Source organism: Dendrobates tinctorius, unplaced genomic scaffold, assembly GCF_039654945.1.
Source record: "Dendrobates tinctorius isolate UK_male_01 unplaced genomic scaffold, ASM3965494v1 ptg000203l, whole genome shotgun sequence".
Taxonomy (NCBI): domain Eukaryota; kingdom Metazoa; phylum Chordata; class Amphibia; order Anura; family Dendrobatidae; genus Dendrobates; species Dendrobates tinctorius.
In genome coordinates this window covers 28,547,595-28,574,615 of record NW_027361870.1, presented here as the reverse complement: position 1 = coordinate 28,574,615, position 27,021 = coordinate 28,547,595, and the positions used below count along the sequence as shown (strand labels likewise).

Sequence of the window (27,021 nt, the reverse complement as noted above, 5' to 3'; positions counted from 1 at the left end):
TACACGCCGTACTCAGTCTCTTTGTGGGAGCACAGATGTGACTATTCACTCTGCATCCCTCCGGAACCTGTAAAGAAACGACGCACACTGGAGGTAGATAAGGGTCTAATGAAAGACCCGTGTCCACCTCCTACTGACACTAAGCTAAACTGAGCAATTGAACGCCAGTCGGTGGGGTGTATACTGCGGAGGAGCTAACTTTCTTATTTGCATAGTGTCAGCAGCATACACCCATGGATCCTGTGTCCCCCAATGAAGCGATAGAGAAATTATAAATTTCAGTTTCCTCATCATCTCTTCGTGCTTTGGGGGCAGGACTGTGGGTAGGATCTTCAGCTCAGGGGGCTCAGCCATGCTCCCCTGTGCTGCCTCTGTTGTATTCATCTTCACCATTTAAAATTTGGGCTGGCGCCCTCCTAGCTGTGGGCGGCGTGTGCTGCATCTAAAGCGCTGCCTAATACTGAACGTGTGCACATACCCTTAAATATATTAAATCAGTATGACAGCACCATTCTGTCCATACCTTTAGTTTAACATGCATATTCCTACTAACAGATTTGCCATATTTTCAGTGATAATACCTGATCAGTGATGACGCCGGGTGTTGGACCCCTGATCCTATATTGACTACCTATCCTAAAAGGTACATCATTAACAGAAAATTACTAGACAAATCCTTTCATGGTAGTAACACTGCATTTATAAAACAGTAGAGAACATTTTGAACGGTAGCTCAAACACTGAAAATCGGCACGTACCACAGAAATGAACAGATGAATTTCCAAATCTCTGCGCAGTCTCCTGCTTTTGGTCTTGGAAAATTACACTGCACTGCATATTTCAAGATCAGACATTCAAGAACAGGCACAAGACTAAAAAGGCATTTCACTGTATGTTGTATAATTTCATAAAACAAATCAAATAGCTGTCAAAACTGCAAACTCTGGTTACCACAAAGTACACAGTATCTTTCACTTGCCCATAAAACCACTTTTAGAAGTCAAGAGAAATAAATGTAAACCAAGTTTATTTTGCTTTTTAAGTAGTAGTGTTCTTAAAGCACTACAGCATGGTAAACAATGTAAATTAGTACAAGTCATCTCAAAAGCCAGAGTTTTATGAGTTGTTAAAAAGATGCAAGCCTATTCTAACAGGATAAATATTTTTTTTTTTTAACCATTTCACTTCTCGTTAATGAAGGCTCACAAATGAGCAACACTCCTCATTGAGGAAAACAAAAAGCTGTTGTCGACAAAGCGACAGCACACACACAAACAAAAAAAAAGTGTAAAAATAACTAACTGTACTGTGTTCCCATACTTTCCAAAGTTGCTTTACAATGGGATGATATGCACATGATCTTGCTGCAAAGGTCTATCCAAATTGATGTATATAGTCTAAACCACTTAAACTCAAAATACTCCTGTAATTTCAGAAAATGCAGCGATGCCTTGCTCAACTCCCAATCTAATTTTTGGATTTCAATAACATTCCTTCTAAGCTGCGGTACCCACTAGAGAAAAACCGCAATCAAAAATATGGATCTTCTATAGGGAGGGGAAAGAAAAACTCTTTTGCAGCAATAAACTTGTATTAAATAAATTTGACCACCCTCAACCCCAAAGACGACAAAAAAAAAAAAAAAAAAAAAAAAAAAAAGGGGGGGGGGGGGGGGGGAGAGAATTTTTTTTTTTTGTATAAAAAAAGCCTTAATTCTTTATGTCATGCAAACCTAAAGATGACCAAAGCTTTAAACAATGGAAGGATAATTCACAGAAAAATCTGTTATACAAAAAACGCATAAGAAAAAGGGCCACTAGGTGACAATTTACAAATTGGCATCATTTTGGTCAACAAGAATCAAAGTGATGTTTTCCTGAACAAAATCAGATGTTCAGCGGGAGGAGGGAAAGTAACGGCATAACTTGGCTTCTAAAAACTAATCGCACATTTCTTCAGGAATCTCGTGTGGGTTAAGTATGCCCGGAACTGACATCTGTATTCTGTGTTTCTCTTCCTGGGCTTGCCGAAGGGCAGTTTCCCTTTCTTCCAGAAACAGGTCTGAAGTATCTTCTCCAGCATACTCCTGTGTTAGAAAGTACAAGAACACATTATAAACGTGGTATTAGGAATTTAAGGAACACTGTACTGGCTTACGAGTTTTAACACACGAGACACTTATACAAAAAAAAATGTACAACTTTTAAAAATGGGCAAGGATAATTAAATTTACTGGCCATGCCCCTCCCAAGACCGATTTACAATTAAGACAACATAGGTCTAATTTTATTTTAACACTATGTGAGCTTAGGCATTTATTTTCTAGTCTTTACGATAGTTTATTATGCAACAAATTTATCAAGAGGCATGCGTTCTTAAAAAAAAAAAAATAAACCTGTCATTTACTCAGTTTATGACTTCCGTATGAAGCAACAGTGTTAATAAATCACACGCATAGAACTTACAAAACAGCCATAGGACTTTAATAAAAATGACACTCAATTTCTAATGGAAAGTCTACAAAAAAAACAAACATGCATGCAACAGATTTATCACTCTTACCTTAATCTGTACAAGAAAGTCCCTAAGGTGTTCTTTAAAAGCAGGAATATCCTGATTTAAACTGAAGAGGCCAGTCACAAAAAGTTTAACTTGTGCACTAAAGAGAAAATAAAAATAAATTAGATTTATGTATTGTGAATCGGCGGGGGAGCCAAGTGTTTTAAAATAAGCAGTCTCTTAAAGGGAGCCCTCCTATCACCAGGCAAACTGATGCAGGAGACCAGTAACATTAAGCCCTGACCCCTTTAGAATTCATTTTTAGGTTTGCTGTTCTTTACCTTGCCAATAGAAACTAAATCAAAATTCAGTGCCAAATTTTCCTTTTAAATTACTATTAAAAGCAGTTACTGCCAGGCGAAATTCTACTTACGAAAACTTAAAGACTAAGGCTGGGGACACACTTGCGAGTGCAAAGTGAGAAACTCAGGCGAGTCTCTCGCCTCAATACCCGGCACTCTGGACCGGAGTGTCCTGCTTCATGTCTTTCTATGCAGCTGAATGCTCTGGTCCAAGTGCCGGCAGCAGTGCAGGGTATTGGCGCGAGTTTCTCGCATTGCACTCGTAAGTGTGACGCCGGCCTTACAGTCGTTTTATATTTCATGAATCACTAGTACACATGAAAATAAGCAATTTTGTACTATATCATATTAGAGATTTGCTTCTCTTTCAAACCTGATCAGTCACCATCAAAATCTGGGCGGTGGAGTCGGAGTCTGTCCATTTTGGTGGAATCTGTATAAAATGGACGGACTCCGACTCCTAAAATATATAATAAAATGGGCACAGTAGTTCAGTGCAGGATGTGCTGAATATTTTTTTCCTAAGAATTTGGGAAAGTTATGAAATGTCCTATAAATGTCTGTTCTGTTCCTTATGTAAGGATCTCTGCTTTTAGTCCATATTAATCTGTGATGCACTTTATGCACATGCTCAGTATTCTAGCTCCTCCTCTAGAGATCAGAGGAAAAAGGCACTGATAAGAAAGCCCTGCACTCATCTCAAGAACTAATAGGGAAAACAGGAATCAGGATTAAGGCAAGTACTTCTCTAGCCTTACTTAAAATAATTAGATCAGATTTGAGGTCATTTATGAAGGAGGACCCGAAGGAGGCAATGCTATTTCTCAGGACAACTTTATAGACTACACAAATGTTATTCAGTACATTTTTGTTGAAAACATCTCCCCCACTTAAAGTATAGCGTTTTGCATACTTACAATTTATTAACGTTTGCGTTCTAAAGATCTATTCCAATAAACATATTTTAATGTTCTATTTAAATAGCTTGATTGCTGTATCATAATGGCAAATAGTGATTAAAAAGCCTGATGTTACCATGTCACTACAGTAAATGTATCACTTAAATATGAGCCATGTATGAGGGAGTGGGTGTCAGGGAAATTGCGGAGTCGGAGGTTTGGCTTAGGCATGTTTCACATTTGCGGTTGTGTTCGCAGCGTTTCTGACGCATATATCCGCATGTGTCGTGTTTTCATATATTTAACATTGTGGACGCAGGTACATGCGTTGGCCTGCGTTTGCTTACACATGCGTCGTTTCACGGTGTGCAGCGAACGCATCATGTTGCATTTTTTGTGGAGTCAAATATCCACGGTCATCCACATGCGGATGAAGTGCGTAAAAACCCTGCCCTGCATTACTGTCTACAAGAACGCAAGGGTACGCAACGACATGCGTATGCCAGAATTTACACGAGACACGCCCAATTGGGTGTGGCTTGTGTCCAGGAAATTCCAGCGGAAAAAGCATTCTTATCGTACGCAACCGCAAAAGCATGTGTTTTTGCAGGCTGTTGCGGACGATACGCTGCGGACTCAACCGCAAATGTGAAACTAGCCTTACAGACTCCAAAGTCCTGATCAAAATTCTCAGTTATGACGTTTAATCTGTTGTCAATGCAAACAGATTTTCCCATTACTGAGAGAGGAGGTGGCAGACAGTGCTGGTACAATTTTATGTAGTCCAGAGGATGGAGGAACTAGAGCTCTTCCCTTTTACATAGAATCTTATCAGCACCAGCTGCCATACATCTCCGTAATGGTAAAGTCCGTCTGCAACGATTACAGAATATACATCCGAATTAAGAATTTTGACAATGACCTATGCTGGCAGAGAAAGCAGATTTCTTTGAAATTCATTTTAAATTTGCTCAATTTCATGTGCACCACTGAATTCTGAAATAAAAATTAAAATGACAGTTACTCTAAGCTGAGTGTAAGGCTGTCATAACACTCGGCAATATTGCAAACATATTTTAGTTTAGTGGACCTGAAGAGAAGTCTTACACACTGCATCACTTACTCTTGCAGATGAGGAAATGCAGATTTTAGAAGGTTGGCCACATATTCCTGAATAAATAGTTGGTTATTAGGTGGATTTGCGGGATTCAATGCTGCATTTATCTTTCCTTCCTCTACCAAGTTAAACATGTAGGCCAGGATTGAAGCATGCATTGTTAAACCTATATAAAAAAAAAAAACAAACAAAACTTTAGGATTAGTTGAAAAATGGTTACATATTGAAAAGTGTGGCAAGTTAAACTTTATCAGAAGGCATTTATAAACTTTTTAGATCTACATGCTAAAACCACAAAATACAAATGCACATTTTTTAAAGAAAGAATTGGCACTTACAAACCCTGGAAGAGGGATTCAGGATTGCATTTAGGGCAATGGAAGTTAACTTTGTGCTAGAGATTGCAAGACCAGGATCAGACGTGCGCATTTCACCATCATGCAGCCTTATAGGAAAGTCTATGGAGGTTGTGAGTTTAGGTTGGGAGACCAGCAATCAGTGTGCACATTGTGGTCTGTATAAGGACCATGAACCCTGCATTAAGATGGAGCTTGATCTTGAAAATGTGAATTGTAAGGTAAATGAGCAGCAATGCACAGAAACACTTACCAGCTGTATGAGAGGTATCTGTCACAACAGAGAAGATGTGCTGTAGTATATCACAGAAGTATGTCTGATAGAAACTCTGTGCGGCAGCTTCCTCCTGAGCAACATTTTGCAGCAATGTGTAAAGGATCTGTAATCCTAAAATTGACAAGGACATTAAATAAGCAAAAAAAAACAAAAACAAACCCATACTTATACTTATTAAAATTATAAGAAGCTAGACAAGTGGCTGACGAGAATAGAGCCAAAGAGAAAAACACAAGAAAATGTATCAAGTTTAGACAATGTAAATGTATTCAGCAATATTTTTAAATTATTAATCATGCATGGTGTTTACTACATGAAAGCCCCTCCCCTGGATCTTTTTAGGACACACTTCACATTTACCATTGTGACTTTCACAACTATTAAAATACACACTTTAGTAGCTGGATCCAGAAACAAGACTGGACTTGAACTAAGTAAATCTATGGAGTTCCAGTTAATTACTTCTGAGCACTAGAATGGTATAAAGCATCAGCCAGATAAGATCAAGCGCACATTACACTTACAGGCGATCTAGAGGGTGACACGCAGTGATAAGTGATCGTGCTTGGATAATGTATTATTTGATCAAGCTCGGGTGTTAGGCTGGTTTCACACTAGCGTTTTTTAGCGCAACGCATTGTCAGCGTCCATGCGCATGCGTCCTGAGCCCCCCATCTTTAACATGGGGGCGCATGGTCTAGCGTTTGCACACGTGCGCATGCGGTTTTTGTAGTGTTTGCCTAGGCGCGCCGGACGCAACCTGTTGCATTTTTATGCCGTCCGACCTGTGTAAAAAAAAAAACAAAACCCGCTTGCGCAAGGAATGCGGCAAAATAACACATTGCAGTCTATGGGAACGCAGGCGTGCACATGGAAATGCGCACGCCTGCTTTTAAAATCGCATGCGTTTTAAGAGTTAACATGGATAGAAACTGGTTTAAACGCATGCGCCTAAAAAAGCAAACGCATACAAAACGCATGATGCGTTTTTTGCATGCGTTTCTATTGCGCACGAAGCGCAGCGCTAAAAAACTAATGTGAAAGTAGCCTTAGCCGAGTATCTTGGGCGTGCTCAAATATGTTGAGTCCCTGCGGCTGTTAGGCGATTCCCGCATGTTTGCGGCTATGCCACAGGGACTCAAACATTATCAGTGCACACCCAAGATAATCGGATAACACCAGAGTGTGCTCGGATGAGGACTTGGAGGCGGTGTCTCTAGGAAATACTCCCCTAATCACATCACAACAGTTATGTGCTCATTACTAGTGAACAAAACGGAGAGGGATTTCATTCGTACATACCGGTGTCGGCAACATTTCGCATTGTGTGTTTAAAAGCCCATATTATGGAGTCCAAAACCAGCTTAAACTGTGCTGGGGGAATGGCCAAGAATGCAGGGAAACAGTGCGAATTTACAGCTTGTAAGAGCAAGAAAAAATTTGTCCTGTGATCTGGATATTCCTCAAAGTCCTGGACGGAAAACAGAACAGAGAATTTTACTGTTTTTTTTCTATTACAAACAAATTTTTCTTGTTGTGATATGTAGAGTGCCATTTCATTGTGTGCCAGACGCCTCTGTACATTTGGTAGCGGGACAGCTGATGATATGGCTTCACCGGGTACAGCCAGTACAAAATGAACAATGTGCCTGGTAAATTTTAATTGAGACGCAGCGCCCCCCCCTCCCCCCTCCAGTTAGCTGATCCACACAAATCTCAGAAGTTGGTGCCCTGTTGATCTCATTTATGGACTATCCTAAGGCTGCTAGGTCATCAATACCAAAGCCTCCCAAACACTTTAAGGCAATAACCACTAACATGGCAAGCACAGCAAACAAAAGCAAAAACCTTTCACATACCTTATTAATCATATTTAACGTGCATTCAAAAACAGCATCAAATATTTGAGGTATTTCAGCTGTGATATGGCCCCCAAGCTTGTTTACGATCGTGGCCATTGTGCTAAGCACTTCAGGCTCCCTGGCAGCAGGAACATTTCTCTGGTAGTCAATAAGAACAGCATCCAACAAAGGTGGGACAAAGTTTTCTGCGACCTTAGGACAAGAAAAAAAAAAAAAAGTTGACAATTAAAACAGTTTTGCAACTACTTCCTTATGAAGCAATGTTTATTTTTTAAGCCATATGACAGCTAGTGTGCAGACAGTGGGCTGAGCAAGATTTATCTATTCTATTCCTGTTGGGACCCAAGTAAAGGGGGCTTTACACATAGCGATATCGCTAAAGCGTCAACAATTTTGTGACGCAGCAGCGATATTGCTAGTGATATCGCTACATGTGACACTTACCTCCAATCGCCCGCGGGAGCAGCGGCTGAGACTCCGCACTGGACCTAGTTAAGAACTTATTTTTTAACTGCTTCTGGGGACAGGTTTTCTGTATGCAAACCCCACTGAGGCTAGATATACATCGTATAACAAAAGTAACTAGTACTTACCATTTGGGGGTCGTTAGACCTGCTCACCCAGCCGGAAATCAGTTTTAAAGTTTCTTTTTTAACTGTTCTCATACTTCGTATCAGAGGTTGCTTTGTGACCATTTCGCCTGTAAAGAAATAAAAATGATGAACGCCATGTCTTATGAGTCTTACACTACCATCTTTACTGACTTCATTATTTGTTTTGCTTACCATTTGCTTGAATAGCTGCAGAAATATTTTCACTTAGGCACTTGTACACATTTAACATATCCAAGTAAATCCTTCCTAGCTGAATAACAAAAGGGTGACCGACTGCTTTACATGCCCTAACATTTGTTTTTAAGATACTACCGAGTTGTTTTACGGTTTCTGCATCTTTCAGGATATCGACATTCTTTAAGAAAAAACAAAAACAAAAATTAGTTGTGGATTCTAAGAAGTCAACAGAAAAAACAAACTTGCAAAAGAGGTAAGGCAATGCAAATGTACAATGTTAAATGTCATGTGTCCACCTTCAGCCACTTACAGCTACATACAACTAATTTTTTCCCTAATGGATTATCAAGCTGTAAAAATCACATTCAAGTAAACAAATACTTCAAAACTTGCTTGTCAATAGAATCCTAGAAAGGCCTTTCTACCCAGCTGAAATTGAAGTTTTCGGTCAACTGCAGGGCTCTGCTATGCCAAATACAACTACATTTTTATATCTCCAGGTGATACCTGAACTGTAAGAATTTAGGGAATTTCATGGGTTTAGCCTATATGACTCCAAAAAAAAAAAAAAAATAAAAAAAAAATGTAATGGTAATGTTATGGCCATGTGACTGTGGCATCTGGTTGACAATCACCAGACTAGGATTTAGCGATATCATGTTACACAGCAGATTCAAATATATGACAATGTGGATGACAAGCAAGTACAAATCACTGAGCTAAACACACCCAAACTGGGAAATTATAAATGCAAATTGCCTCTTCAGAGAGGAAGAGGAATTGGACTCTAGTGACATCTATTGCAAGGATCAATCCTAAAAAAGTTAAGTCGAGCCCTACCAGACTTCTAGGGCATGCAATGTTCATTTGTGAGATTGACATCACCTTCCCTTCTGTCAGGTGAAGTGTAGTTAACATAGGACCACAAAATCATAACCAGAGTAATACAGAGAAGAGCTTTGGGTCTGTAATTTCCTGTGATTCCATCTTCGTACAAAACAGAAAGAAGTTTGGTTATACTTAAAAGGAACCTGTCAGCAGTTTTGGCCGACTTAAAATACGGCCATATCCTTTCAGGGATTATATACAGCTTTCTATAATGCTGTACATAAGTCACCAGCCCAACCTTGAAGAACTGAAAAATAAGTTTTATAAGTTAAACTAACCTGCGTGGTGGCCCGGTCCGATGGGTGTCACTGGTCTTGGTCCGGCACCTCTCACCTTCTAATGATCGCCGCCCTCCAGCTTGCTTTCTGTGGATGGCGTGACCCTGCATCATCCACACAAGCTCCCAGACATCGCGCTCCTGCGCAGGCGTAGTTCATTGCTCAGTTGAGGACAGAGCAAAGTCCTGCAGTGCGCAGGCACTGGGAAAGGTCAGAGGCCCAGCGCCTGCAAACTGCAGGAATTTATTCTGCCATCAACTGGGCAGAGAAGTATGCCTGTGCAGGAGCACGATGTCGGGGAGCCTGTGTGGATGATGAAGGGTAGCAACATCCACAAGAAGTAAGCAGGAGGGCGGCGATCATAAGATGGGAAAATGCAGACCCAAGACCAGCGACACACATTGGACTGGCCCGCCACACAGGTGAGTATAATTTAAACTTATTTTTCAGTTCTTACAGGTCAAGTTGGGGGCTTATATTCAGCATTATATTGAATGTTGTATATAAGCCCTGAAAGGATATGGCCGTATATTATATAGGCCAAAACTGCTGTGCTGACAGGTTCCCCTTAAAGTTTGACTGTTTTTTGGGAAGATCTTTTAGAAATTGTTAATCATGCTGCATAAAGAGCCATTGCAAGCACTGCACTGTAGTCTTAATTTTTTTCTTTTCTGCAGAGGCCTCCTGTATGGTAACAGTCTACTGTGCTTATCTATATTTAATTATGCAGTTACATACCAGCCAGATGGACACCAAAAACATACTTTTGGCCTCCGTGTGGTGAACAGGGGGTTTGGAGACAATCTATGCACCAAGAAAAAGCTCACAAGCAGCTCAAAAACGTAGCTGCAAAACGTAACCAACTTACATGTTTATCAACTATATGTTTACCTACCTTAGTGGCTTGTTGAATAATACTATCCCACACTTGATTGGGAAGCAACATATATTTCTCTATCAAATGCTCTTGAACAGGTTGATCTGTCTGGGCTCCAATCATATACCCAACTGCTTCATAAAATGTGTGAACCTAAAAAAAAAAAAAGTTAAAAAAAATAAATTTACAATTAGTAACTATCCATTAACATGTGAGACTACCAGTCACCTGCCCAACTCTCTAAAACCTTTCCTATTAAAAACAGGTTGTGAGGTTGTAAGGCTGTGTGCACACGATGCGGATATATAGCGGATCCGCAGCGGATTTTTCCACGCAGAAACGCTGCATATCCACATTGTGATGTACAGTAGCCTTAAAATCAATGAAAAAAAAAAAAACAAAAAAAAAAAACGCTGTGCAGACGCTGCGAATTTTTCCGTGCGGTTTTCCTGCGGTACAAAATCCGCAGCATGTTACTTCTTTTGTGCGGTTTTCCACCTCCCCTGTCTCCAAATCCGCAGGGGGGGAATCCGCAGTGGAAAACCACACAAAAAATGGAAGAAATCCGCAGGAAAAATGCAGGTAATTTGACCTGCGGATTTCTTCCATTCTGCGCGGAAAAATCCGCAGGGCTAAAAAGTCTGCACTCAGCCTAAGGGGACCAATAAGCCTAAAATAAGAATGTTTGGATGTTCACATAGGGTTTACATATTACAGTTTGTGGGGCTCTGGTATGTCCCAACTTGCTCTTAGATCAATCCTTGCTATTGGTGAGTCTAGCTATGACAGATCATACATGCAAAATATCATGTGATAAACTTTAGCGCAAACCTTTTAAAATAAAATCCTTACCTGTTGAGGCTGAAGGTCACATATTATCGTATTAATATTATTTAAAATTTCGTCAATGAAAGGCATCACTTCGCCAACTTGCACTTGAACAAAATGTCTACGACATTTTTGAGCTATCTTAATAAAGGTGTCACATGCCATGTCCTGCACGCCATCATGGGTCTCTGAAAATAAATGGCCCCAATTAATACATACGTTTCAATTACGCCATATGTGGGGCTGGATATAAAGTAAATAGACAAGTGACACTCATACCATGCATAAACTCAAACAATTTGTTCACAACAGTCTTCAGAAACTTCCAATGGGCTCTTAAAAATCGAGGATACTGGCCAACAATATACATAATATTGGATGCAATTATGGCCTTGTTGTCTTTCCCTCGCTTCTGCTCACAGAGACCAAGGAGATCCTACGGGAGGGAAAGAAAAAACAGAAGATATTGGCGCAGTTCTTTGGCAGAGACCAGAACAGCAATATTTCAGAAAGTAATCTGATATTAAGCTTAGTTAACTGCTAACTTGTACTACTAGGAGACAAATCACAAACCTTTATCACTGTAACAAGAAACCTCTTCTCGTCCTCTTCATGCATGGCTCCACTAATTGAACCAATGGCCCAACACAAGGTGTTCAGATTTTTCCAAGACCATTCTGATCCATTAACTTGGTTGTGAAGTTTCTCAGTCATAATTCTTTCAGTGTCTGCATAATCCAGATGTGTGAGGTATACTGAAAAGAGCACAGTGATTTAGGACAGTTTAAAAAAAACCTCTGGCGGCAGGAAAATGATCAAGAAGTCATTATCAAAGAACATCCCTTTTAGAAGCAGAAGTTGGGGAAAACAGCCAATTTTCTCATGTAAAGCCATGGCAAGCCAGGCATATCCTATGCAGCAGATGCTACAGAGTTCACATTACATGGCAGCCACTCTCATACAACTGCTTTCTGTTTGGGTTCAGGAGAGAGGTGAAGGGGTGACCTAAAGCAGGGACCCCGTTTGAAATGCATATGCTCCAATATGGCACATGGACCTGGGCTATATTAATGAGGCAACCACTTAAAGCTCGAGATAAAAATCACAAATCACACAAAAACAGGATTTTTAAGTTGCTTACCATAAAATCTGTTTCTCGGAGCCTTCATTGGGGGACACAGAGACCATGGGTGTATGCTGCTGCCACTAGGAGGCTGACAATATGCACAAAAAAGGTTAGCTCCTCCTCCGCAGTGTACACCCCACCGACCGGCAGGGAATTCCTCAGTTAGTGAGAAAGCAGTAGGAGAAGCAACAGAATAGATTGAAAAACAGGACAACTCAACTGTAAATAACCAACAAACATAAGGACAGGAGTTGTAGAACTTGGAAGGGTGCTGTGTCCCCCAATGAAGGCTCCGAGAAACAGATTTTACGGTAAGCAACTTAAAAATCCTGTTTTCTCGTTCGCCTTATTGGGGGACACAGAGACCATGGGACGTCCCAAAGCAGTCCCTGGGGTGGGAAACAAACTTCCATCAGGCCAGCGGACTCACCACCGCCGCCTGCAGAATCCTTCTACCTAGGCTGGCGTCCGCCGAAGCGTAGGTGTGGACTCTGCAGCATTTCACAAACGTGTGAACCGATGAGCAGGATGCAGCTTTGCAAAGCTGCAGCACAGAAGCTCTGTGGCGTACCGCCCAGGAGGCACCCACTGCCCGAGTAGAGTGGGCCCTGATCCCGGAGGGGCTCCGCGACGCTTAACTCGGTAGGCTTCCAAAATTGCCGATTTGATCCAGCGAGCAACAGTGGCCTTTGATGCCGGGAGACCTTTCCGCGCCCCGTCTGGAATAATGAAAAGCGACTGTCTTTCGGAAGGGAGTCGTCCTAGACAGATAGACCCTTATCGCCCTAACCAGATCCAGCTTGTTGAAGGACCGCTCTCGGGAATGAGCGGGACTCGGACAGAAGGACGGCAGAACGATCTCCTCCTTGAGGTGAAACGAAGACACCACCTTCGGATGGAAAGAGGGCGGAGGCTGTAGAACCACCTTATCATGGTGAAGTACCAGGAAGGGAGATTGGCAAGAAAGAGCTGCCAATTCCGACACGCGCCGGACGGAAGTGATGGCCACCAGAAAGGCTATCTTCCAAGAAAGGAGAGAAAGGGAAATATCTCTGATAGGTTCAAAGGGAGGACCTTGCAGAACCCCTAGAACCAGATTAAGGTCCCATGGATCCACGGGCGCCCGGTACGGCGGAACCGTGTGAGCCACGCCCTGAAGAAAGGTCTTGACCTGAGGACAGGAAGCCAACGTCTTTTGAAACAAAATGGACAGTGCCGAAACCTGACCTTTCAAGGAACTGAGGGCAAGCCCCGCATCCAGTCCTGCCTGAAGAAACGCTAGGATTGAAGGGAGCGAAAAAGACATGGGCGCGAAGCCATAGGACTCACACCAAGTGAAATAGGCCTTCCAAGTACGGTAGTAGATCTTGGAAGAAGATGGCTTTCTGGCTCGGATCATGGCCTGAATTACTTGGTTGGAAAATCCTGCTTGTTTCAAAACCTCGGTCTCAACAGCAACGCCGTTAAAATGAGCGGCCGAGAATTGGGGTGGCAAATCGGACCTTGAGACAGCAGATCTGTTCTGTCTGGAAGCTTCCAGGGGGCGTCAGCGAGAAGGTTGACAATGTCCGCGAACCAAGACCTTCTGGGCCAATTCGGGGCAAGGAGAATGACTGGAATTCCTTCTGCCTTGATCTTCAACAGCTTGGGCAGAAGAGGCAGGGGAGGGAACAGGTAGGGGAGTTCGAACTGCGGCCAGAGTGTCGGCGCCCACTGCCAGAGTGTCTCGAGACCTGGAAACAAACTGTGGGACTTTCCTGTTGAGGCGAGACGCCAGGAGGTCTACGTCCGGGGTGCCCCACCGACGGAAGAGCAGAAGAAACACCTCCGGATGTAGGGACCACTCCCCCGCCGCGAGGCCCTCCCGGCTGAGAAAATCGGCGGCCCAGTTGTCTACGCCGGGAATGTGTACCGCGGAGATTGTCGGAACGGAGATCTCCGCCCAAAGAAGAATCTTGGACACCTCCGCCAGAGCTGAGACACTCTGTGTCCCCCCTTGGCGGTTGACATACGCCACCGCTGTGGCATTGTCTGTCTGAATCCGGACAGGCAGTCCCTTGAGGAGTTTCTCCCAGTGAACGAGAGCCAGATGGATCGCTCGAATCTCTAGGACGTTGATCGGCAGAGCTGAATCCCGATCCGACCATCGGCCCTGAACCGTGTGGTTGCGGAACACTGCCCCCCAGCCGAGGAGACTGGCATCTGCTGTTACTATCTGCCAGTGAATGGGAAGAAAGGAACGACCCGATAGAATGAGAGGCGACGTCAACCACCAGTTGAGGGACCGCTTGATCCGGTATGAAAGATGAACAGGGCAATCCAGGGACAGAGGCGATCTGTTCCACCTCGACAGAATGGCCTGCAGGAGAGGTCTGGCGTGAAATTGGACAAAGGGAACTGCCTCTATCGCCGCCACCATCTTTCCCAGGACCCTCATGGCTTTACGGAGGGACGGGAGTCGTGTGATCTGCAGCGGAGAGAATCTTCTCTTGTGGGAGAAAGACCCTTGACCGACGAGAGTCGAACCGTAGGCCGCCTAGAAAGACCAGAGGTTGGGTAGGAATCAGAGAGGACTTTTTCCTGTTGATGATCCACCCGAAATTGGAAAGTGTCCAGGACGATTGACAAACTTTGGTGAGCCTGTTGAAATGAGGGAGCTTTGATCAGAATATCGTCGAGGTACGGGAAAAGAACGAGACCTCTGACCTTCAATGAAGCCAACAACGCAGCCATGATCTTAGTGAAGACTCTGGGAGCGGTGGAAAGACCGAAGGGCAGTGCGACGAACTGGTAGTGGTGCTGCCGAATCGCGAGACGCAGTAACTTCTGATGTCCGGAGAAAATTGGAACATGTAAATAGGCATCTTGGATGTCTATTGAGCACATGAATTCCTGCTCCTCCATGGAAGCGATGACCGAGCGAAGCGACTCCATGCGGAAGTGGCGAAGGCGGACCCTCTTGAGAACCAAGATGGGTCGAGCTGCGACTTTTTTTTTTTTTTTCCGAATAGAACCTTGTGAAGCGCTCCGATTCGGGAAAGGGCACAATCACCCCGGAACTGAGGAGAGAGGCGATAGCCGTAGAGAACCCCGAGATCAAGGCTGGATCTTTTGGAGGCTGGGATTCGAAGAAACGATCCCGTGGAAGAGAGACGAACTCTATCTTGTATCCTGAGGATACGACCTCCCTGACCCAAGCTTCCTCTACGGAGGCCAGCCAAACGTCCCTGAAGGAAGCCGATCTCCCAATTGGAAGGACCCCTCGAGTGCCCGACGATAGTCATGCTGAAGTAGACCGTCCAGATCTAGATCTGGACGGTCTGCCCTGGGAAGAGTGGGATCACCAGGAAGGAGTGGGTCTGAAGGAAACTCTATCCTGGCGAGCCTGCGGTCTCTGTTGGCTGGAGTTGTCTGCCGTATTGAAACGGCGGAAAGCCCGAAAGGGTCGAAACTGACGCCTTAGTGGAGGACTGCGAGGCTTGGACTGAGGGAGGAGTGAACTCGTGCCTCCAGAGGCGTCCTTAATAATCTGGTCCGATTGGGACCCAAAGAGGCGCACCCCCTGAAAAGGCAGGTTAGTGAGGGACTTTTTAGAAGACAAGTCCGCTTGCCAGGCCTTTAGCCAAATTGTACGTCGAATTGCAACTACGTTGCTTGACGCCTGAACTGCGCAGGATGCGGCATCCAAGGAAGCGGAAAGAAGATAGACCCCCACATGGAAGATCTGATTGGCGAGATCGGCCAAACGCTCCGGTTGCGCTTTATCCAAGATGCCCTGACGAAGGTAGTCTGCCCACGTGGCTATGGCCTTTGCTGCCCAGGAAGAAGCCAAGCTTGGACATACCGCCGCTGAAGCCGCTTCGAAGGCAGACTTCGCCAGGGATTCTATAATCCTGTCATTAGAATCCTTTAGGGACGCCACACCTGAAAGCGGGAGAACCATATTATTGGAAAGCCTGGACACGGGCGGATCCACCGAGGGAGAAGCAGACCAGTTGTCCGTGAGCTCCTTAGCGAATGGATAGAGTACGCCGAGACGCTTTCCTCTTTGAAAGCGTCTGGTCGGATCCTCTTTCCCTGGTAAAAATCTTTCCAAACTCGGAATGGAAAGGAAATACCCTGGAGGGAGTTTCTGCCCGTCTGAACGAAACCTCCTGATCTGAGGATTTCGCAGGGGAGTCAGCAATATCGAAGGTATGATGGATCGCTGCAATGAGGTTCTGCACTGTGAACTTCATGTTTGCATCCTAGTCTGAATCCAGCTCTAAAATCCCCTCAGATGACCTGTCCGAAAGCGCTTCACCTGACTCGGGAGAGGAGGCCCGAGTGGGAGGCTGCTGAGAAGGGCTATGCGGTGAGATGGGGCGAGGAGAGGATTCCGGCTGGGTCTTTTGCGACTAACGCTGGCTGACTCAGATGGAATAACTTGGGACCTGCTTGGCCCTGCCGAAGAGTCCAGGGGCAACGTATCCAGAACGGTCACCAGGGGCTGAGACACCTTGGCGAGGTCTGCCACTGATTGAGATAGAGAGGAGGCCCAGCCAGGCGTGGGGGGGGGGGGTTCACCCTCACCTGGGGCAGTAGATGGCCCCTGGACGGCGTCAGGCTGAAGTTAGACATAGTGAAAAGCTGAGGTAGTGCCGGAAGGTTGGGGGACAGAGGGCGGAGAAGGGTCAGTCTGCAGTGCAGAGCTACTCACGGTCCGGTGTCCCCAGAAGCGATGCTCTGCGACCTGTCAGTGGATGCGGGTCAGAGCGAAATCCGGCCGACAGACCACCTGAGCGAAAAACCAGCTGGCAGATGGTGATATCCGGTGACGAGCTGGTGTCCGGCTGACAGGCTGGGAAAATGGCGCCTTCCTGAGAAAAAGCGCGCGTTCAGGAGAGGAGGGAAGGGCGGAGCACCACGCAGGGTTAACAATTCACCGCCCTCTAGCCAATAACAGGCTGGGCAGGTGAAGGACAGGCGGTGGGAGGGCCTGGGAAGAGCGGGAGAGAAGCCCGCTTAGAAGAAAGGGGCGGGGGGCGTGGCCGCGACGCTGCGGTAGGCCCGAACTAAAGCCGGGGCCTAAATTAGTTGCGGCGGCCGCCTGTCAGCAGGGGGTCGGCGCGGAGGTCGGAAAAAGGACGCCGCCGCCGCCGGAAGCCGCGTCCAAGGGAAGAACGAGAGGAAGAGGCCCTGTACTCCCTGTCCCCAGAAAGGGGGGAGGGAAGGGGGAACGCGGGGGCCAGCAATATGGAGCATGGTGTGCCTATGGGCGTAGGGCGACTGCGAGCGACCGCAGCGCCCGCTCCCTGTGCCATTGAAGAGGCGCACCCCCTGTCCGTCGGGAATGGGCAGCCAGGTAAATAAAAAATCCATACTCACCCATCCCCGATCCGTTACCTGGGACTGAAGAACTCCTGCGTCTCATCCAACCGACAGGCTCTGGTAGGCGAGTGGGAGGGAGACTGGCGACAAGGACCCCTGGAGTCGCTGGCACGTCTTGGTGTCGGCGTCCGTCTGGCGGGTCCTGCCGCGGAGAACTGCAAGGATACGGGGTGGCAGTACACGCCGTACTCGCAGACTCCATGTGGGAGTACAGATGTGACTTTTCACTCTGTATCCCTTCGTAGAACCTGTAAAGGAACGACGCACGACGAGGTAGATATGGGTCTAATGAAAGACCCGTGTCCACCTCCTACTGACACTAAGCTAAACTGAGGAATTCCCTGCCGGTCGGTGGGGTGTACACTGCGGAGGAGGAGCTAATCTTTTTTGTGCATAGTGTCAGCCTCCTAGTGGCAGCAGCATACACCCATGGTCTCTGTGTCCCCCAATAAGGCGAACGAGAAATATACACTGTGGCAATAGGCTGAAAATCTACAAGTGATACCTGCAGATTTTTGTACCACACCTTGCCGTGGATTTCACTTACTCCACTGTAAGGCTAAGTGCACACGTACCGGAACTCTCGCGAAAATTACCGCGAGAATTCCGGATTCCATTCCGCGGGAAACTCGCATTTTAAATTCCCGCGGAAAAACTAGTGTTTTGCAAGCGTAATTAGCTTGCAAAATGCTAGCGTTTTCCAAGCGATCTGTAGCATCGCTTGGAGAACTGGTTGACAGGTTGGTCACACTATGCAGCATCAGTAGTAAAAGATAGAATGTAAAAAAAAAAATAAAAAAATGGTGTTATTCTTACCCTCCGACGTCCCGCGCATCCGTTCCCAGTAATCCTTTGCGAAAATGCCCGCGATGGCGTCCGTTCTCGCGGGATCGCGATGTCGCGCGAATGACCGCGAGACTTCACGATCCCGCGAGAACGGACGCCATCGCGGGCATTTTCGCAAAGGACTACTGGGAACGAGAGCGTGAAGTGAAGCGGGAAGACTGCGTGGGACGTCGGAGGGTGAGAATAACAATATTTTTTATTTTTAAATTCTATTTTTTACAGGGATATGGTACCCAAAGCCCGGAGGACAGTCATCTCCTCCGGACCGTGGGTACCATCCGCAATTGTTCTGCTTACTTTCCGCATGGTGCACAGCCACATGCTGTGGGATCGCCGCGATTCCGCAAATTAATGAGCATGCTGCGGTTTTTACCGCGAAGCGATTCCGCTGCGGTAAAAACCGCAGCATTAGCACAGCATTGCGGAATCCCATAGGAATGCTTATTTTTTGCGTTTTGGTGGCAAAATCGCACGGTTAAAACAGCCGCGGAAACGCGAAAAAAACGCCACGTGTGAACTCAGCCTAATAGGCAACATCAGCTACAAACACCTAGAAGAGTGTCTAGAAACATACAGTTTGTGAATGGGCAAACAGCTACTCAATTACTACAGAATAATTACAGTTGTAGGCTCTTTTTATAAGGTAGCACATATTATTCATAAATGACGGTGATTGTGGAGGTGGAATATACCTACCTAATGTTTCCCTCATATTCTTGTACAGGTTGATGGAATCTGTGTCCTTCATAAATTCTCTGACAACTTCTCCTTGATCATTCTCTACAACAAGAACTTCCTCTGGTTTGGCCATTCGACTAACCATCAACAAACGCACCTGGGAAGGGAACAAGATGATAATGACAATTTAGACATGTGTCATGCATCACTAAACCTAGCAAGGAAAGAAAAGTAAAAATCAACCATCTTGCACCCAGTGTTTGTGTAAGGAATATGCAGAAAAATTTGCAGACTAGTAAACGGTCTTGTAAAAACCAATAAAAGACCACAGGGGCAATCTGCTGATGATCTGTTCCATGTCTTTAGCTGGATAAAGGCTCAGCAGCATAGTTCTTATCCATTTAATAGGTGATAATCACCTACCGTATTTTAAAAATAGTATAAATTTGTGTGCTCACACAAATATCTATACTGCATATATGCAATACATTAGATATTGCATATATTCAATATATTACATATATATCTACAGAAACTTCGTATAACAAAAGCAATGCTGGAAAAAAAAATAAATAAAAAAAATGCTCAGAGCAGTTTATAGGCTCAATAGAAAGTCTGTGGACCCATACTCTGCAAAGGCTTAAACACTCCAGGGTTTCTCTTTATTTCAATGCTGGAGTGGTGCTTTAACCCCTTCCTGACATGAGACGTACTATCCCGTCCATGGGACCCAGGCCCCTATGCCCATGGACGGGATAGTACGTCTAGCGCGATCAGCGGCGCCCACGTAGTGAGCGCCGCTGATCGCGGCCGGGTGTCAGCTGATTATCACAGCTGACACCCGGCACAATGTGTCAGGGGCGGTCACGGACCGCCCCCGACACGTTACCCCCTTGCACACCGCGATCAAACATGATCGCGGTGTACCGGGGGTTAAAGGGAAGCATCGGCAGGGAGGGGGCTCCCTCCGTGCTTCCCGGAGCCCCCCACGGCAGCGCAATGTGCAGCGCTGCTGCGGGGGACTCCTTTCCTCCAGGCCCCCGGATCCAAGATGGCGACGGGGGCCTTCGGAAGCTGGCTTCCTCAGTGCCTGCAAAGCGCAGGCATGAGGAAGCCTTCTGCAGTGCCTGTGTCAGATCGCTGATCTGTCACAGTGATCTGTGATGTGACAGATCAGCGATCTGTCACAGGACAGTGATGTCCCACCTGGGACTATTTAATAAAGTAAAAAAAAAAAAAAAAAGTGTTAAAATAATTAAAAAAAAAAAAAAAAAAGATATTCCCCCAATAAATCCATTTTTTGGAAATAAAAAAAAAAAAAAAAAAAAATAATAATAATAATAATAATAATAATAATAATAATAATAAAAGTACACATATTAGGTATCGCCGTGTCCGTAATGACCCGCCCTATAAAACTGTCCCATTAGTTAACCCCTTTAGCGAACCCCTTAAAAAATAAAAAACGAAGCAAAAAATAATGATTTATTATCTTACCGCCAAACAAAAAGTGTAATAACGCGCGATCAAAAAGACGCATATAAATATCCATGGTACCGCTGAAAACGTCATCTTGTCCCGCAAAAAACGAGCCACCACACAGCATCATCAGCGAAAAAATAAAAAAGTTATAGCTCACAGAATAAAGCGATGCAAAAATAATTATTTTTTATATAAAATAGTTTTCATTGCATAAAACTGACAAAAACATAAAAAAATGACATAAATGAGGTATCGCTGTAACCGTACTGACCCGAAGAATAAAACCGCTTTATCAATTTTACCGCACGCGGAACGGTGTAAACGCACCCCCCAAAAAGAAATTCATGAAACGCTGGTTTTTGTTCATTCTGTGTCCCAAAAATAGGAATAAAAAGCGATCAAAAAATGTCACGTGCCCGAAAATGGTACCAATAAAAACGTCAACTCGTCCCGCAAAAAATAAGACCTCACATGACTCGGTGGGTCAAAATACAGAAAAATTATAGCTCTCAATATGTGGTGATGCAAAAACTATTTTTACAATAAAAAGCGTCTTTTAGCGAGCGACAGCTGCCAAATATAAAAACCGCCATAAATAGTAAATCAAAACCCCCGTCATCACCCCCTTAGTTAGGGAAAAATAATAAAATTAAAAAAAAAGTATTTATCTCCATTTTCCCGTTAGGGCTAGGGCTCGGGTTAGGGCTGGAGTTATAATTGGGGGGTTTCCACTGTTTGGGCACATCAGGGGCTCTCCAAATGCAACATGGCGTCTGATCTCAATTCCAGCCAATTCTGAGTTGAAAAAGTCAAATGTTGCTCCTTCCCTTCCAAGCTCTGCCATGCGCCCAAACAGTGTTTTACCCCACATGTAGGGTATCAACCTACTCAGGACAAATTGCAAAACAATTTTTGGGGTCCAATTTCTCCTGTTACCCTTAGGAAAATAAAAAATTGGGGGCAAAAATATCATTTTTGTGGAAAAAAAACAGGATTTTTTGGGTTGCTTACCGTAAAATCTGTTTCTCGGAGCCTTCATTGGGGGACACAGAGACCATGGGTGTATGCTGCTGCCACTAGGAGGCTAACACTATGCACAAAAAAAGGTTAGCTCCTCCTCCGCAGTGTACACCCCACCGACCGGCAGGAAGTTCCTCAGTTAGTGAGAAAGCAGTAGGAGAAGTAACAGAATAGATTGAAAGCAGAACAAAACTCAACTGTAACAAACCGACAAACATAAGAACAGGAGTTGTAGAACATAGGAGGGTGCTGTGTCCCCCAATGAAGGCTCCGAGAAACAGATTTTACGGTAAGCAACCCAAAAAATCCTGTTTTCTCGTTCGCCTTATTGGGGGACACAGAGACCATGGGACGTCCCAAAGCAGTCCCTGGGGTGGGAAACAAACTTCCATCAGGCCAGTGGACTCGCCACCGCAGCCTGCAGAATCCTTCTACCTAGGCTGGCGTCTGCCGAAGCGTAGGTGTGGACCCTGTAGAATTTCACAAAGGTGTGAACCGATGACCACGTTGCAGCATTGCAAAGCTGCAGCGCGGAAGCTCTGTGGCGCACCGCCCAGGAGGCACCCACCGCCCGGGTAGAGTGCGCTCTGATCCCTGGAGGGGCCACTCGATGCTTGACCCGGTATGCCTCCAAAATTGCCGATCTGATCCAGCGCGCAATAGTGGCCTTTGAGGCTGGGTGATGAACAGAGAGTCTGACTTCCGCAAGGAAGTCGTCCGGGCTAGATAGACTCTCAATGCCCTGACTAGGTCCAGCTTGTCCAAAGACCGCTCCCGAGGGTGAGCTGGGATCGGGCAGAAGGATGGCAGAACAATGTCCTCATTGAGGCGAAACGAAGATACCACCTTCGGAAGAAAAGAGGGCGGAGGCCGCAGAACTACCTTGTCCTGATGAAGGACCAAAAAAGGAGAGAGGCAAGAAAGTACCGCCAATTCCGACACGCGCCGGATGGAGGTAATGGCCACCAGAAAGACCACTTTCCAAGAAAGGAGGGAAAAGGAAACGTCCCTGAGAGGTTCAAAAGGAGGACCCTGCAGAACCTGAAGAACCAAATTAAGATCCCAAGGATCCACGGGAGCTCGGTACGGAGGAACCGTGTGAGCCACACCCTGGAGGAAGGTTTTGACCTGGGGCCGGGAGGCCAGCGTTTTCTGAAATAAAATGGACAGTGCCGAAACTTGACCCTTCAAGGAACTGAGAGCAAGCCCCGCATCCAGCCCTGCCTGAAGAAACGCCAGAATAGAAGGGAGCGAAAAAACCAAGGGCGCGAAGTCATTGGCCTCACACCAGGAGAAATAGGCTTTCCAAGTACGGTAATAGATCTTCGAAGAAGGCGGCTTTCTGGCGCGGATCATGGTATGAATTACCCGATCAGAGAATCCTGCCCGTCTCAAAACCTCGGTCTCAACAGCCACGCCGTTAAATTGAGCGACCGAGAATTGGGGTGGCAAATCGGGCCTTGAGACAGCAGATCTGCCCGTCGGGAAGCTTCCAGGGGGCGTCCGCGAGAAGGTTAACAATGTCTGCGAATCAAGACCTTCTGGGCCAATTCGGGGCAATGAGGATGACTGGAATCCCCTCTGCTTTGATTTTCTTCAACAACTTGGGAAGAGGCAGAGGAGGGAACAGCTAGGGGAGCACGAACTGTGACCAAGGGACGGCCAGAGCGTCGGCGCCCACTGCCAGAGGGTCCCGAGACCTGGACACGAATTGTGGGACTTTCCTGTTGAGGCGAGATGCCATGAGGTCTACATCCGGGGTTCCCCACTGACGGCAGAGCAGATGAAACACCTCCGGATGTAGGGACCATTACCCTGCCGCGAGACCCTCGCGGCTGAGGAAATCGGCGGCCCAGTTGTCCACGCCGGGAATGTGAACCGTGGAAATCGTTGGAACAAAGGTCTCTGCCCATTGAAGAATTCTGGACACTTCCGCCAGGGCCGAGACACTCCGTGTCCCCCCTTGGCGGTTGATATACGCCACCGCTGTGGCATTGTCTGTCTGAATCCTGACAGGCAGGCCCTTGAGGCGCCTTTCCCAGTGGACGAGAGCTAGATGGATCGCCCGTATCTCTAGGACATTGATCTGCAGAGCTGATTCCTGAGTCGACCATCGACCCTGAACAGTGTGATTGCGGAACACTGCACCCCAGCCGATGAGGCTGGCGTCCGTAGTGACAATCTGCCAGTGAACGGGAAAAGACCGCCCCAAGAGAATGAGGGGGGACGTCAACCACCAGTTGAGAGACCGCCTGATCCGTCAGGAAAAGCGAACCGGACAATCCAGAGACAGAGCCGACCTGTTCCACCTGGACAAAATGGCCTGCTGGAGTGGCCTGGCGTGAAATTGGGCAAAGGGAACTGCCTCTATCGCCGCCACCATCTTCCCCAGGACCCTCATGGCTGACCTGAGGGATGGAAATCGTGTGATCTGTAATGATCGCACGCCCTGCTGCAGGGAAAGAATCTTGTCTTGTGGGAGAAATACCCTTGACCGACGAGTGTCGAACAGAAGGCCCAGAAACACAAGGCGTTGAGTAGGGACCAGACAGGACTTTTCCCGGTTGACGATCCACCCAAAACTGGACAGGCTGTCTAGAACGATCGCCACACTTAGGCGGGCCTGTTGAAAGGAGGGGCCTTGATCAGGATATCGTCGAGGTACGGAAAAAGAACGAGACCTCTGATCCTCAACAAGGCCATCAACGCCGCCATAATTTTCGTGAAGACTCTGGGAGCGGTGGCGAGCCCGAAAGGAAGCGCGACGAACTGGTAATGTTCGTGAAGAATCGCAAACCGCAGGAACTTCTGATGTCCGGGAAATATGGGCACATGTAGATAGGCATCTTGGATGTCTATGGAACCCATGAATTCCTGCTCCTCCATGGAAGCAATTACCGAGCGAACTGACTCAATCCGGAGTGGCGAAGGCGAACTCTCTTGTTGAGTAACTTGAGATCCAAGATGGGTCGAACTGTCCCGTCCTTTTTCGGCACCACAAACAGGTTTGAATAAAACCCTGTGAAGCGTTCCGATTCGGGAACGGGCACAATCACCCCGGAACTGAGAAGAGAGGCGATGGCCGAACCGAACCCCGGGACCAAGGCCGGATCCCTCGGCGGATGGGATTGTAAGAAACGATCCCGTAGAAGAGAAATGAACTCTATTTTGTATCCTGTTGATACAACCTCTCTGACCCAAGCGTCCTCTACTGAGGCGAGCCAGACGTCGCTGAAGAAGAGAAGTCGACCTCCCAATTGGAAGGGACCCACGGGAGACCGATGGTAGTCATGCGGACGTAGACCGTCCAGATCTAGATCTGGACGGTCTTCCCTGGGAAGAGTGGGACCGCCAGGACGGAGTGGGCCTGAAGGAAACCTTCTTTCTTTCCTGACGTGCCTGTGGCCTTTGCTGGTTGGAAGGGTTTTACGCCGTATTGAAACGGCGGAAAGTCCGACAGGGACGAAACTGACGCCTTGGAGGAGGTCTGCGAGGCTTGGAGGGGAGAAGAGAACTCGTACCTCCGGTAGCGTCCTTAATAATCTGATCCAATTGTGATCCGAAGAGACGCACTCCCTGAAAAGGCAGATTGGTCAGAGACTTTTTAGAGGACAAGTCCGCCTGCCAGGCCTTGAGCCAAATTGTACGTCGGATTGCCACGATGTTACTTGACGCCTGAACTGCGCAAGATGCGGCATCCAAGGAGGCAGAAAGCAGATAATCCCCCGCATGGGAAATCTGATTGGCGAGATCGGCCAAATGCTCTGGTCGTGCCTTATCCAGAATGCCCTGCCGAAGGTCATCTGCCCAAGTGGATATGGCCTTTGCTGCCCAAGAAGAAACAAAGACTGGACATACCACTGCTGATGCTGCTTCAAAGGCAGATTTTGCTAGAGATTCTATGATCCTATCATTAGAATCTTTTAGCGACGCCACACCTGACAGCGGAAGGACCGTATTATTAGAAAGTCTGGACACGGGAGGGTCCACCGAGGGAGAAGCGGCCCAGTTGTCCGTGAGCTCTTTAGCAAACGGGTACAGCACACCGAGACGCTTTCCTCTTTGAAAACGTCTGGTCGGATCTTCTCTCTCCTTTGTAAAAATCTTTCCAAACTCAGAATGGAAGGGAAACACCCTGGATGGTGTTTCCGCCCGTCTGGACGAAACCTCCTGATCAGAGGATTTCGCAGGGGCGTCAGCGATGTCAAAGGTATGGTGAATCGCGGCAATGAGGTTTTGCACCGTAACCTTCATGTTCGCATCCTGGTCCGAATCCAGCTCTAAGACCCCTTCCGATTCCGAAAGCACTTCGCCTGACTCGGGGGAGGAGGCCCGAGAGGGAGACTGCTGGGGACTATGGGGTGAGGTAGGACGAGGGGAGGACTCCACCTGGAGGTCCTGCCTGGGCCTCTTGCGACTGCCGCTGGCTGGCTCAGATGGGACGTCCTGAGACGTGCTGGGTCCCGCCGAAGCTCCCAAGGGCAACTTGTCCAGAACGGCTACTAGGGACTGAGACACCTTGATGAGGTCTGCCACTGACTGTGATTGAGAGGAGGCCCAACCCGGCATGGGGGGCTCACTCTCCCCTGGGGCTATGGATGGCTCCTGAGCGGCGTCGGGCTGGACGCAGAGCGGGTACGATCAGACTTAGCGTTGGACATAGTGAAAAGAGAGGCAGTGCCGGACGGTTGGGGGACAGAAGGCAGAGAAGGGTGTCAAGTCTGCAGGTGCAGAGCTACTCACGGTCCGGTGTCCCCAAGGGCGACGCTCTCTGATCTGGCTGCAGGATGAGGCCAGGCCAATCCGGCTGAAAAAAAAAAAAAAAAAAAGGCCCAGCGACCGAAATCCGGCAGGGAATGAGGTCCGGCTGGCAGGCTGAGAAGATGGCGACCACCAGGGAAAGGGCGAGCTGCCAGAGGGAGAAGAAGGGCGGAGCTCGCCGCAGAGATCCCCTTAGCACCGCCCGCTGTCCAATAGCAGGCTGGTGTGAGGCAAGGGGGCTGGGAAGGCCTAGGACGGGCGGGAGAGAAGCCCGCTTAGAAGAAAGGGGCAGGGGGCGTGGCCGCGACGCAGCGGTAGGCCCGAGATGAAGCCGGGGCCTAAATTAATAGCGCCGGCCGCCTGTCAGCAGGGGGTCGGCGTGGAAGACGCGCCGCAACATAGGGCCACGTCCCTGCTTCCCACAGCCCGACCCCTGTATACCCCTGCCGGGATGAAGAAGAAACGGGGGGGGGGGGGGGGCGCAGAACAAGGCCCGAAAGAAAAGGGGCCTTCATGGATGCGGCGACCGTGGGGAGAAGCGGGCGCGCAGGCCCTACCGTGGTCCCCTGGCGACCGCCTTAGGAAGAAAACGCCGGGGGACCGCTAGACCGCATACTCACCCAGGCCGGGGGCCACAATAAAAGGTACCTGAGAATCCCACGCTGTCTGTCGTCTTTATGGAATCCACGCCTCGTCCAACCGTC

General features: G+C 47.1%; 1 protein-coding gene across 1 annotated transcript in view; it reads right to left on the bottom strand.

The window, feature by feature from the left end:
* Positions 1-1,010: 1,010 nt before the first annotated feature.
* Positions 1,011-27,021, bottom strand: part of XPO1 (exportin 1) — a 103,625-nt gene continuing 77,614 nt past the window's right edge. Inside the window, exons 13-25 of the mRNA XM_073553942.1 lie at positions 19,073-19,211; positions 11,608-11,789; positions 11,314-11,470; positions 11,059-11,222; positions 10,225-10,359; positions 8,158-8,341; positions 7,966-8,072; positions 7,370-7,564; positions 6,813-6,981; positions 5,487-5,621; positions 4,884-5,043; positions 2,563-2,659; positions 1,011-2,086 (exon numbers count right to left, since the gene is read on the bottom strand). Of these exons, the coding sequence (XP_073410043.1) occupies positions 1,940-2,086; positions 2,563-2,659; positions 4,884-5,043; positions 5,487-5,621; positions 6,813-6,981; positions 7,370-7,564; positions 7,966-8,072; positions 8,158-8,341; positions 10,225-10,359; positions 11,059-11,222; positions 11,314-11,470; positions 11,608-11,789; positions 19,073-19,211 (1,971 nt within the window). The 3' untranslated portion in view covers positions 1,011-1,939. The remainder of the gene's footprint in view (positions 2,087-2,562; positions 2,660-4,883; positions 5,044-5,486; positions 5,622-6,812; positions 6,982-7,369; positions 7,565-7,965; positions 8,073-8,157; positions 8,342-10,224; positions 10,360-11,058; positions 11,223-11,313; positions 11,471-11,607; positions 11,790-19,072; positions 19,212-27,021) is intronic.